Source organism: Pristiophorus japonicus, chromosome 10, assembly GCF_044704955.1.
Source record: "Pristiophorus japonicus isolate sPriJap1 chromosome 10, sPriJap1.hap1, whole genome shotgun sequence".
Lineage (NCBI taxonomy): Eukaryota > Metazoa > Chordata > Chondrichthyes > Pristiophoridae > Pristiophorus > Pristiophorus japonicus.
This window is the reverse complement of record NC_091986.1, coordinates 49,768,584-49,782,452: the sequence shown is the minus strand read 5'-3', so window position 1 is coordinate 49,782,452 and position 13,869 is coordinate 49,768,584. Positions and strand designations below refer to the sequence as shown.

At 43.3% G+C, this 13,869-nt stretch overlaps 1 protein-coding gene across 1 annotated transcript in view; it reads right to left on the bottom strand.

Moving 5' to 3' along the window:
* LOC139274589 (rho guanine nucleotide exchange factor 7-like) overlaps positions 1-13,869 on the bottom strand; it is a 156,426-nt gene that overhangs the window by 124,783 nt on the left and 17,774 nt on the right. Inside the window, exon 3 of the mRNA XM_070891270.1 lies at positions 1,229-1,313. Coding sequence (XP_070747371.1) covers positions 1,229-1,313 — 85 coding nt within the window. The remainder of the gene's footprint in view (positions 1-1,228; positions 1,314-13,869) is intronic.

Below are 13,869 nucleotides of genomic sequence, written 5' to 3'. Positions count from 1 at the left end.
CCTTATCTGCATGTCTCCTGAAACATGCTATCCACGAAGCTCTCAGCCTTAATCTGGCAGATATGGTCATTTGGCCACAAATGACCAAATCACAACTTGCCATGGAGGGATTTGAATTCACGACCCCTGGGTTGCTAGTCCAGGACCAGAACCACAACTCAACTATTCCCACTCTAATCAGACCTAAAGACCAGGAAGAGCTCAGGCTCTTCAGGTGTTTTTATATACCAGTGCATTTTACCCAAGATGGTCAGCTATTATACATAGTACGTTGCATGTTACATGGTAGAACACTCAGGTCTTATTAAACAACAACTTTGAGCAATGGCACAGAAGGTTCGTCAGTTTGACAGGGTAGATAGAGAGAAACTATTTCCTCTGGTCGGGGGAGTCCAGAACAAGGGGGCCATAACCTTAAAATTAGAGCCAGGCCGTTCAGGGGTGATGTCAGGAAGCACTTCTTCACACAAAGGGCAGTGGAAAACTGGAACTCTCTCCCCAAAAAGCTGTTGAGGCTGGGGGGTGGGGGGGGTCTTATATCCCTTGATCTGGACTCCCCCACCAAAGGAAATAGTTTCTCTCTATTGACCCCATCAAATTCTTTAATCATTTTAAACACTTTAATTAGATCACCTCTTAATCTTCTACACACAAGGGAATGCAAGTCTAATCAATGCAATCTGTCCTTATAATTTAACCCTTGGTGAATCTGCGTTGCACCACCTCCAAGGTCAATATATCCGTCCTGAGGTGCGGTGGCCAAAACCGAACGCAGTTACTCCAGGTCTTACCAGAGCTTTATACAACTATAGCACAACTTCTACCCCTTTGTATTCTAACCAGCAACATTCAGCACTCCTAGGTGAGGAGCAGCGAGGCCAGATGCAGCGTAAATACCACTGTTCTCTGCAATTCAAAGTCCTTCTCTTTGAAACAGCCTCCTCGAAAGTACCCATTTGAATCAATCCCACTCCAGACTTGAGCTCATGATCCAGGCTGACACTCCAGGAATTTGGTGTACGCCTCCGGTGTGCAATGCTCCATTGAGAGTGCACAATAGAAAATTACCCAATAATTTTCACACCACCTATTATAAATTGCCCAATGGAGGTTCAAAGGTCCCTAATTCTATATATAGTTAGCGGTGAATCTAATGTTGTCGAGTGCTGCTTCAAACCATGAGGCTGATTCACTGAAAGGCCAACCCCTTCTGAAAAAGTCCTCTTACCTGCAGTTACTTTATTCAAAGCAACCAGGGAACTAAGAATCTTGTTGAAGTTATGTCCTTGATAAAGGTCATTGGCATCAAAGGTCTGCAGAAAGCAAAAGAAAATAATTCCATCACTTTACATTGTTCACACATTACTTCAGTCTTCATCAAGAGCTTCCGGTGATGGAGGAGCTTGATGAATAAAAGTCAAAATTACAAGTCCAGGAGGTTTATACCAGACACGCCTTCGAAAATTTAAAAAGGAAAAGTTCCAATGTATTTTTGAATGCTAAATCTGTGAAGACTTGTTTTCATTCCTAACAGCAGGCAACAAAGCGAGCGCGTACACACCCACCTCCAGTTCATCAATGAAAGCCGAATTCCTGCCATTTTCAGCAAGATAAGTTGCTACTTATTTCACTGACTCGGAAACCAGCCAAAAGAAATACCTAGATGTAGAATCACAGGGCATGTGCCTCTGATCTGTATCAAATCCACAAAAGCAATAGAGAGCTGTAACTGCAAGGTTTTCACTGTGAGCATTTAATCTGGATCTCAGTCTCAACAGAGCACGCTCCACAATTTCAACTACTTAGAAGTTTAATTCTATTAAACACTACAATTTTAAAATGTGGCAGATCTTGAAATGGATCAAACCGCTCCATTCAAAGACCTGGGGGAGAAAACTGTATGTAGCTTTGAAATGGAACTTCAGTTATTAATCATCCATTGCTGTTATTCTCACCAAGCACATTAGATTGCAACAAGAATATTCCAGTCAAAAAATAATTACAGTCCTTACCATACAGCGGGATGTTCCCCATTTCAATCAGAACCCAACAGAGCATTAATACAGGCTCAATCCCCTCCACATACTCCATGATGTCAGTGCGAACGTAAGTGTCCTCCATGAAGTTGGAATTTTGAGTACTTGCTGATTTTACACGTCTATCGCCTTCTCACAATGCAAGATCTATTTGCTGATTTTACATTATACATCTATCACCTTCTCGCAATGCGAGATCTCACCAACTTATAGCTGTTTAACGCAAGGCAGAAATCTCAGGACATAAGAACGTAAGAAATAGAAGCAGGAATAGGCCATTTGACCCCTCCAGCCTCCTCCGCCATAAGATCATGGCTGATCTGAATATGGACAATTTCTGTCAAGATCCCACAGCTCTATTTGGAACAGCAGGGGAGTTATCCCCCAATGCCTTGGGCCAATGTTTATCCCTCAACCAACATCACTAAAATAGATTATCTGGCCATTATCTCATTGCTGTTTGTGGGAGCTTGGTGTGTGTAAATTGGCCGTCATGTTTCCTACATTACAACAGTGACCACTCTGCCAAAAAAGTACTTCATTGCTGTGAAGCACTTTGGAACGTCCCGAGGCGCTATATAAATGCAAGTCTTTTTTTCTCACACTTTGTCAATTTATTCAATAGACAGGAAAAATATAAGAACTATAAATCCCAGAGAGAGCTTGTGATAAAAGGCCACACCATCCCTGTGACCCCTGAACTCCTTCAGTGAGTGGGAATTGCCCAACATCTCTGAACTCAATTAAACATCAAAAACAACTGGCGGGAATTTCCTCGCGCTCAGCCGGCGTAACTTCGGGATTACCATGAACTTCCGAAGCTGTTACAATGCAGAGTGGGAGAAGAACCATGGGGATTCTTGCCGATCTACCTACTGCCCATCCTTCCCACTGACATCATGGAGTATATGGTGGGGATTGAGCCTGTATTAGTGCTCTGTTGGGTTCTGATTGAAATGGGGAACACCCTGCTGTATGGTAAGGACTGTAATCTTTTTTTGAGTGGAATATTCTTGTTGCAATCTAACGTGGTTGGCGAGAGTAACAGCAATGGAATATTCCGAAAAGGAAAAGTGTTTTAGTACTCCATTAAACGGACTTGATGGAATGCAAAACTGTGACACAACGGAAAACAAATTGCCCCTTAACAAGGGCCCAAGCACCCAAGGCCCCACCCCCACTGCTGGCCATGAACGGGGAGACACTCATCAAGGACACCATGGCAGTCAGGACCCACTGGAAGGAGCACTTCGAAGATCTCCTTAACCGAGACTCTGCCTTTGACTCGAGTGTCCTCGACTCCATCCCGCAGCATGCTACCCGCCACCATCTCAACAAAACCCCAGCCCTGCACAAGGGCAAATTTTCCACCCATTAATTCTGATGGAGGGAAAATCATCAGCTTCCTGCAATTTCCTGAATTCCAATCCCGGCAGACAAGCCTCCAAGGACAGGAGCATACAGTCGGAAAATGCAACCTTTCAAGTGACGTCCCCATGACAATAGGCATTTCTATTGATAGCCAAAAAAATAGAAGATTTTAAAATGGAATATGGGAGATGGACTGCCTGGAATGATCTCGAAATGAGTCAGAAATGATCTAGAAATGAGTCAGAACACAAAGGTTTTGTTTTAGGCACATACTGAACTGTACATAGTCAAGAGATTAACAGATACTCGAATTCCAGATCCACAGGTCATCACCTGCTCACTAGAATGATGTAAAGAATGAAAGACAGACTTGCATTTATATAGCGTCTTTCTCAACCTCAAGACATCCCAAAGTGCTTTACAGCCAATGAAGTAAGTTTGAGGTGTAGTCACAGTTGTAATGTAGGAAATGTGGCAGCAAATTTACACATGGTAAGATGCCACAAACAACAATGAAATAATGACCAGATAATCTGTTTTAGTGATGTTGTTTCAGGGATAAATATTGGCCATGATCTTCAAATAGTGCCATGGGACCTTTTACGTCCGCCTGAGAGCGCAGACGGGGCCTCAGTTTAACATCTTGTCTAAAAGATGGCACTTCGACAGTGCAGTTTTACACTGGAGTGTCAGATTCCATTGCGTGCTCAAGTCTCTGGAGTAGGGCTTTAGGTCACGATCTTCTTACTTAAAGGTGAGAGTGCTACCCACTGAGCTACAACTTTACCCAGAGATTGTGAGAATGTGGAACTCACTACCACACTGAGTGGTTGACGCGAATATCATAGATGCATTTATGGGGAAACTAGATAAACACATAAGGGAGAAAGGAATAGAAGGAATAAAGGACGCTCGTCTGGAGCATAAATACTGACATAAACCAGTTGGGCTGAATGGCCTGTTTCTGTGCTGTAAATTCGATGTAATAATTCTTACTATGCATCATTGGATAATTGGCAGAGCTCACTTAAAAAGTCCTCAGTTAAATAGTAGGGAATGTACCCACAATCTTTAATTCTAACAGATAATCCAAATTAAGTTTGCATTGTCAACGTACAGCTTCGCATCTGGGAATTCTATCCGACTGTTATCCAAACATCAAGTCACTTATCAGGCGCAGTATGACACTTTCTATAAAAAGGTTTTTTTTCCCTTGCAGACTGATTCTAATTCCAATCCTGATAAATATTTGTTTTGATTCAGTATCTCACTGAATTGTTTGCCTTCTGTATATTTACCTGCAAATACAGCTAGTACTTTTAGCCTGTAGACACTGGGCTGATAACATGACATTTTCTACCTTTCAGGGCCTCTCTCACAAGTTCCAGTGAGTTATTTAGCACAGTTAGAAGCTCGTTGTTAAACTAGGACTTTAACCCATACATGGTACATTCATGGCCACAAGTTTCAGATCCAAGAACTGATTATGGAAATTGTCTTTTTTCACCATGAACACAAGGCAGTAATGTTGGGAAAGAAACTGAATTGTAACGTTGAATGTTAGAATCTTACACACATTAAGAGGCCATTCAGCCCAGCTCTTTGAAAGAGCTATCCAATTAGTCCCACTCTCCTGCTCTTTCCCCATGGCCCTGCATTTTTTTTTCCTTTTCAAGTATTTATCCAAATCACTTTTGAAAGTTACTATTGAATCTGCTTCCACCGCCCTTTCAGGCAGCGCATTCCAGATCACAACAACTCGCTGCGTAAAAAAAATTCTCATCTCCCCCCCCCACCCACCCCGTCTTAAATCTGTGTCCTCTGATTACTGACCCTTCTGGAAACAGTTTCTCCATATTTACTCTATCAAAACCCTTCATGAGTTTTAACACCTCTATTAAATCAGTGTTTAACCTTCTCTGCTCTAAGGAGAACAATCTTGGCTTCTCTCGTCTCCACGTAACTGAAGTCTTTCATTCCTGATACCATTCTGATCAAACTCCTCTGCACTCTCTTTGGTCTGGACATCCTTCCTAAAGTGTGGTGTTCAGAATTGGTCACAATACTGCAGCTGATCCATAAAGGTTTAACATAACTTCCTTCTTACAGTGCCCTCAAAATAATCAGATCGCAATCATTAAACCGCAGAAGGACAAATAATGCACTGAGTCAAGGACCTGGGCATAATTGGACAGATGTATAATTGGACGGATGTATAATGTCGGTTGTTCTTGGAATTCTCACAAACATCGACGGTCTAGTTTCCCCATTGTTTTAATCTCTGTCGGAGCGATGTTCCACAGCAGGTTGTATCCTGAGCGAGGGACAGGGCTGGGAATCTGCTCCCAGGCTTCAAGCAACACTGACTTATAATGAAAAGACAAAATCTGAGAGAGAAGCCTTGGCTGACTCACCTACACAAGTTGCCAAGCCACAGAACCTGTGGCACATGAATTAACACATCCTGCTAAAATTAGAAAGAAATGCTAAATGGAATTAAATCCTTCCAACCAGGTGCAACATGTACTATGGAGTGTTGTGAAGTGAACAATTTAGGTTGTATTGCATTACTGATCAATACATTTGTGTAACTTAGAGATGTATACATATTTTTCAAAAGTAATATGTGTAGAAATATGAAGAATTTTAAAATCTATTGTAGGCTAATTCTTTAGCTGAGTTACAGGTCTTGTTGTTATACATTGCATACTTTGAGAACGCTGGTTTAAGGCCAGTATTTATACAATCTTTAATTATTGAAGAGTACTGGTTTCCATTAAAAAATACTTTGTTGAGTTGGTAAATAAGATGATGTAAATCACATCAAAACACTTTGTCTGTAAAGTTTACATGTTGAAAATGAGAGAAGGTTCTTCTCCCACTATTGACAAAAAAAACTTTACAAAAATGATATTCTTCCAAGTCCTCAAAAAAACAGATAGAGACACATCTATAAGCAAGTCTGTCCACAGTCCCCATTGTCACGTTTGTGTAACTCTTTAGTGTCAACTTTTTCCATTATAAATTCTTATGTCGAAAATTATAATGGAAACATCCTATTGTAAACCAGTCACACTTTAACTACACCATCCCACCAGTGATTGGCGCTGCAATGCCTCTAGTCCTCTGTTTCCAAATTTGCCTTAAGTTTTGCTATTTATCTACAAAAACATTACATCGAAGTACATAAAAATAAACACAGAATGTCCAACTTTAAAATGGGACCTGAATTATGCCTGTTTCCCTGGTCTGATTATCCCCTACGCTCTAACCCCAATTCACCTGAAGACCACACATGATCTAGTAACCCACCCCCACCCCCCTTCCCCATGTAACACCGTGAGAGATTAACTCGTATTATAATTAAATAGGTCAACAGTAAAACCAAAATTGTGAATTATCCGATAAAGAAAGCTCAGTTCCCCTTGTAAAAAAAATGGGAACACAGTACAGACCAGCAGAGCCGCAGGCAGCTTATCATCCTCCACTTGGGCAGCAGCAACGTCTGGGAACAGTGAAGAAGGTAGAAAAGGAGCCCAAGATCACTCTCAATTAAGTTAAACAATGGCTGTGTTAAAATCCTTCACAGCTCTCTCTTTGGTAAGACGCACATGATCACGAGGTGCCTGATGCTGACCTAATTTTCCTAGATTTGCTTTGGGTTCTCACTGTTAATTTTAGAAAGAAGTATAAATCCCAGGCTGGGGAGAGATCTTCGGCCCAGCGAACCTGACTTCCTGGAGGCTCAGTCATTTTATCCGATAGTGTGTTTCTCTTCAGGGTATTGTTCAATGTTAGAATCATAGAATCTCACAGCACAGGAGACCATTCGACCCGTCGTGCCTGTGCCAGCTCTTTGAAAGAGCTACCCCAATTAGTCCCACTCTGCCCTTCTCTTTCCCCGTAGCCCTGTAAATTTTTCCTTCAACTATTTATCCAATTCCCTTTAGAAAGCTACTACTGAATTCTGCTTCCACCGCCCTTTCAGGCAGTGTCTTCCAGTATTCCCACTAAGTTGCGAGTCTGGCGGTCCCGCACAGCTCACCAGCTTTTACAAGGAAGAAACTGCACAGACAGTTAAAAGGGCCGCACACGGGGGGAAAAAATTTGAGGGAACATTGCTTGGAAGTATCCTAGTTACTTATCCTACAAGTTCCTTTGGCAACCACCTGTTCAGTTTCACCTCGTCAATCTACATCTTCTCAGATTTTGGATGAGACGTTAAACCGATGTGCAAGATTGGAAGAAGAGCAGAGGAGTTCACCGCAGTGCCCTGCTCAACATTACGGCCTCAAACACCACCAACAAAAACAGATTATCTGGTCAAAGGGTTTGATTAGGGCAGGGAAAATGGAGTACGAGAAGAAGCTTGCAGGGAACATTAAGACGGATTGCAAAAGTTTCTATAGATATGTAAAGAGAAAAAGGTTAGAAAAGACAAACGTAGGTCCCCTGCAGTCAGAATCAGGGGAAGTCATAACGGGGAACAAAGAAATGGCGGACCAATTGAACAAGTACTTTGGTTCGGTATTCACTGAGGAGGACACAAACAACCTTCCGGATATAAAAGGGGTCGGAGGGTCTAGTAAGGAGGAGGAACGGAGGGAAATCCTTATTAGTCGGGAAATTGTGTTGGGGAAATTGATGGGATTGAAGGCCGATAAATCCCCAGGGCCTGATGGACTGCATCCCAGAGTACTTAAGGAGGTGGCCTTGGAAATAGTGGATGCATTGACAGTCATTTTCCAACATTCCATTGACTCTGGATCAGTTCCTATGGAGTGGAGGGTAGCCAATGTAACCCCACTTTTTAAAAAAGGAGGGAGAGAGAAAACAGGGAATTACAGACCGGTCAGCCTGACATCGGTAGTGGGTAAAATGATGGAATCAATTATTAAGGATGTCATCGCAGTGCATTTGGAAAGAGGTAATATGATAGGTCCAAGTCAGCATGGATTTGTGAAAGGGAAATCATGCTTGACAAATCTTCTGGAATTTTTTGAGGATGTTTCCAGTAGAGTGGACAAGGGAGAACCAGTTGATGTGGTATATTTGGACTTTCAGAAGGCTTTCGACAAGGTCCCACACAAGAGATTAATGTGCAAAGTTAAAGCACATGGGATTGGGGGTAGTGTGCTGACATGGATTGAGAACTGGTTGTCAGACAGGAAGCAAAAGTAGGAGTAAATGGGGACTTTTCAGAATGGCAGGCAGTGACTAGTGGGGTACCGCAAGGTTCTGTGCTGGGGCCCCAGCTGTTTACACTGTACATTAATGATTTAGACGAGGGGATTAAATGTAGTATCTCCAAATTTGCGGATGACACTAAGTTGGGTGGCAGTGTGAGCTGCAAGGAGGATTCTATGAGGCTGCAGAGTGACTTGGATAGGTTAGGTGAGTGGGCAAATGCATGGCAGATGAAGTATAATGTGGATAAATGTGAGGTTATCCACTTTGGTGGTAAAAACAGAGAGACAGACTATTATCTGAATGGTGACAGATTAGGAAAAGGGCAGGTGCAAAGAGACCTGGGTGTCATGGTACATCAGTCATTGAAGATTGGCATGCAGGTACAGCAGGCGGTGAAGAAAGCAAATGGCATGTTGGCCTTCATAGCGAGGGGATTTGAGTACAAGGGCAGGGAGGTGTTGCTACAATTGTACAGGGCCTTGGTGAGGCCACACCTGGAGTATTGTGTACAGTTTTGGTCTCCTAACTTGAGGAAGGACATTCTTGCTATTGAGGGAGTGCAGCGAAGGTTCACCAGACTGATTCCCGGGATGGCGGGACTGACCTATCAAGAAAGACTGGGTCAACTGGGCTTGTATTCACTGGAGTTCAGAAGAATGAGAGGGGACCTCATAGAAACGTTTAAAATTCTGACGGGGTTAGACAGGTTAGATGGGTTAGATGCAGGAAGAATGTTCCCAATGTTGGGGAAGTCCAGAACCAGGGGACACAGTCTAAGGATAAGGGGGAAGCCATTTAGGACCGAGATGAGGAGGAATTTCTTCACCCAGAGAGTGGTGAACCTGTGGAATTCTCTACCACAGAAAGTTGTTGAGGCCAATTCACTAAATATATTCAAAAAGGAGTTAGATGAAGTCCTTACTACTAGGGGAATCAAGGGGTATGGTGAGAAAGCAGGAATGGGGTACTGAAGTTGCATGTTCAGCCATGAACTCATTGAATGGCGGTGCAGGCTAGAAGGGCCGAATGGCCTACTCCTGCACCTATTTTCTATGTTTCTATTTACCGCTGCTGTTTGTGGGATTGTGCAGTGCAGATATTGGCTGCTGTGGTTACCTACACAATAGTGACTACACTTCAAAATAATTCATTGGCTGTGAAGCACTTTGGGATGTCCTGGGGATATTGTGAAAGGCTTTATACAAGTTTGTTCTTTCTTTTAAACTCATGTCGTTTCATCATGTGCCATGACAGCCAGCCCTGACTGATTAATCACAGAGCAGGAATAATCACAAGGTCTCAATCAGACCCCTCCCTCAGTCTTCCTTCCACCAAGAGTCTAGATAGGAGTCTGTAATCCATGTGTTTCAGCCCCCTTATCATCCTAGCAAATCTTCTTTGGACTTTTTCCAGCTGAGGCACATATTAAGTTACAATGTTTAAAAGGAGTTGATAGGGTAGCTGGAAAGAAACTATTTCCTGGGATGGGGGAATCCAGAACAAGGGGCATAACTTTAAAATTAGAGCTAGGCTGTTCAGGAGTGAAATAAGGAAGCACTTCTTCACACAAAGGGCAGTGGAAATCTGGAACTCTCTCCTCCTCCTCCTCCCCCACCCCCCACCCCGCAAAAAGCTGAGGCTAGGGCTCAATTGGAAATTTCAAGACTGAGAGCGATAGTTTTTCTGTTGGGTAAGGATATCGAGGGATATGGAGCAAAGACGGGTAAATGGAGTTGAAATACAGATCAGCCATGATTTAATTGAAAGGTGGAGCAAACCTGAGGGACTGAATGGCCTCCTCTTGTTCCTATGATGCTGCCATGTTGGATAAAAATACCAGTAAGGTTATCAGGTTATCAATTTCAATTTGACTGGGGCCACCGAAGGGCAGGAATACTGGATGCGATTTGGAGAACCATATAGTGCTTTACTCAGCTTTTCACGAGCCTTTATCGCAATGAAGATTTACATTAGGATATTTAAATATGGCAATCTTTCATAAACAAATACTAACTGAAGAAAGCATTTTTGTTCACATTCACCACAGGCCAATGACTGTCAGTTAGCTGATCACGGAGCACATTTAACTGACAAATTTCCTCCAATGTCCTGCTCTGCTGATAATTGATGGCACCTACATACATGGACATTCTCCACTGAGCTACATACACGGACATTCTCCACTGAGCTACATACACGGACATTCTCCACTGAGCTACATACACGGACATTCTCCACTGCATTTTAGAGATATTTATATATCTGTGGTTTGTGAATGAAACACATTTATTTATCCACCTGCATTGGGTAAGAATTTGGAAACAAGTGTGAAGATATCTCATCGGAGAACTGTTGTGTCCTGGATGGTGTTGAGCTTTTTGAGTTACAGCTGCACCCATTCAGGCAAGTAAGCAGATCCTGGTGCAAAATGTCTGCTGACAGCATTATATGTAATGACACTTATTTTTCTGGTCTAATTAATGTATATTTTCCAAAATATTTTTGTTACAATGCCTAGGGAATTGACTAGATAGGAATGTGTTACATTATGATTTTTTTTCCCCCAGAATGGGTGTGGCAGTTTAGCAGAGAATGTTTTTATCTATTCTCAAGAACATACTGGAATTTGTTTGAAATATGGTTGCACCTGTTCAAAGCAGACTTGCATGGTTTGACTCATGATTTTGGCTGCAGCATTAACCTTAGCAAGTGCCTCTGGAACAGCCAGGGTTTCCATTGCTAATTTCTGTTCAGTGACCCCTGCTGGAAAGTAAACGTGTCAACCTTGGGTGAAAACTGGATCAGGCATGATGTCTCTCTCTTCCCCCATGTCAAATAGCTTGCGCTCAGTGTCTAAGCTCACACCTAAGGACTGTTTGTTTAGGTGAGGTACCAGAGAGCACACAGTGCTGTGGATGTCTTGACAAGAGAATATGCTTTCAGGTGGGCTCTTTGTGTCTCGCGCGCGCGCGCTCTCTCGCGCTCTCTATCGCTCGTGTGCACGCATACACACATGCACACTTTATACTTTAAATCATCTCTGTGACCTCTACCATTATTGGCAATAACTATTGACACTGTAGGGAGAGGTCTTATCTTAATCTTGGTGCACACCATTTGTAATTAGTACATGATCCAACATTTCTCTAGGTTCAATTAAGCCACATCTCATCCTAGAAAAGAAAATGAAAATTGGATTCAGTTAAAACAGAAGTGTAGTGTTTAAAATTCTAATGGCCCAGATTTTACGGTCCCTATGACTGCGTACGCTGAGTGTATGCCGTCGTAAGTGCCCCGCAAGTTCCGGGTTTCTGCATATGATGCGTTTGCCCGAATAAATGGAATTTGCAATCTGTTAAGTTTCTCCTTGACGGATTGTGCCTATCTGCAACAAATTCACTTTCGCTGGCACAATGTTGGGCTATTTGACCAGCGAATACCCACCAAACCCTTATGCCTGGGGCCTCTGAAGACTGCCCATCAACCTATCCATAAAAAGCAGGACAAATCCAACCCCCCCCAGTTACCCCCCACCCCGGTCAGTCTACTCTCAATCATCAGCAGAATGATGGAAGGTGTCGTCGACAGTGCTATCAAGCAGCACTTACTCACTAATAACCTGCTCACCGATGCTCGGTTTGGGTTCTGCCAGGACCACTCGGCTCCAGATCTCGAACAGACATGGTCCAAATATGGACAAAAGAGCTGAATTCCAGAGATGAGGTGAGAGCGACTGCCTTGATTCATCGAGGTATCAAGGAGTACTCGTACAATTGAAGTCAATGGGAATCGGGGGGCGGAGGGGGGACTCTCCACTGTCTGGAGTCATACCTAGCACAAGATAATTGTGCTTGTTGGAGGTCAATCATCCCAGCCCCAAGATATCGCTGCAGGAGTTCCTCAGGACAGTGTCCTAGGCCCAATCATCTTCAGCGCTTCATCAATGACCTTCCCTCCATCATAAGGTCAGAGGTGAGATGTTCGCTGATGACTGCACAGTGTTCAGTTCTATTCACATCTCCTCAGATAATGAAGCAGTCCATGCCCGCATGCAGCAAGACCTGGATGATATTCAGACTTGGGCTGATAAGTGGTAAGTGGTGAGTAACATTCACACCACACAAGTGCCAGACAATGACTATCTCCAACAAGCGAGTCTAACCACCTCCGCTTGATATTCAACAGCATTACCATCGCCAAGTCCCCCTAACTGGACCAGTCACTTAAACATTGTGGTAACAAGAGCGGGTCAGAGGCTGAGTATTCTGCGGTGAGTGTCTCCCCAAAGCTTTTCCACCAGCTACAAGGCACAAGTCAGTAGTGTGATGGAATACTCCCCACTTGCCTGGATGAGTGCAGCTCCAACAACAATCAAGAAGCTCAACACTATCCAGGACAAAGTAGCCCGCTTGATTGGCACCACATCCACCACCTTCAACATACACTCCATCCACCAACGGCACACCGTGGCTGCAGTGTGTACCATCTACAAGATGCAGTGCAGCAACTGGCCAAGGCTTCTTCGGCAGCATCTCGCAAACCCGTGACCTCTACCACCTAGATGGACAAGGGCAGCAGGCGCATGGGAACACCACCACCTCCAAGTTACACATCATCCTGACTTGGAAATATATCGGCCGTTCCTCTCGTCGCTGGGTCAAAATCCTGGAACTCCCTCCTCAACAGCACTGTGGGAGTACCTTCACCACAAGGACTGCAGCGGTTCAAGGCGGCAGCTCACCACCACCTTCTCAAGGGCAACTATGGATGGGCAATAAATGCTAGCCTTGCCAACGATGCACACATCCCGAAACAAATTAAAAACAAATCCCAGAACCACCCCTAAATCCAACCAAACCCCTGCAATGGCCAGGATGCTGCTACCACCCATAACTAGATCTCCCTAGTTAGTAAACCCCAGATTCCTATTTCCAAGTTGTCACATATTGTCCATCATCTTTCTGTACTTCGTAAGTGAGATAACAATTCAATACGTGTAAAGAATACATGCATCAAGGGCACATTTGTAGATTTAATTGAAAAATGGTCAGTCATGGAATTGCTTGTCGTAGTCTCCAAAATGTTGGCAAAAATCCTAGCACCGAATGTAATAAAGGTAGATTTTGACTTATTCAGGCATTGTAAATCCTGCTGCATACCCTAATAACACAGGCATTATAAGGACTATCATATCTAATGTTCAAAAGCCAGCATATCCTCCAACGTCAAGATATCCAATATAATCTTTTGTACTCTATATAAGGATCCTGAC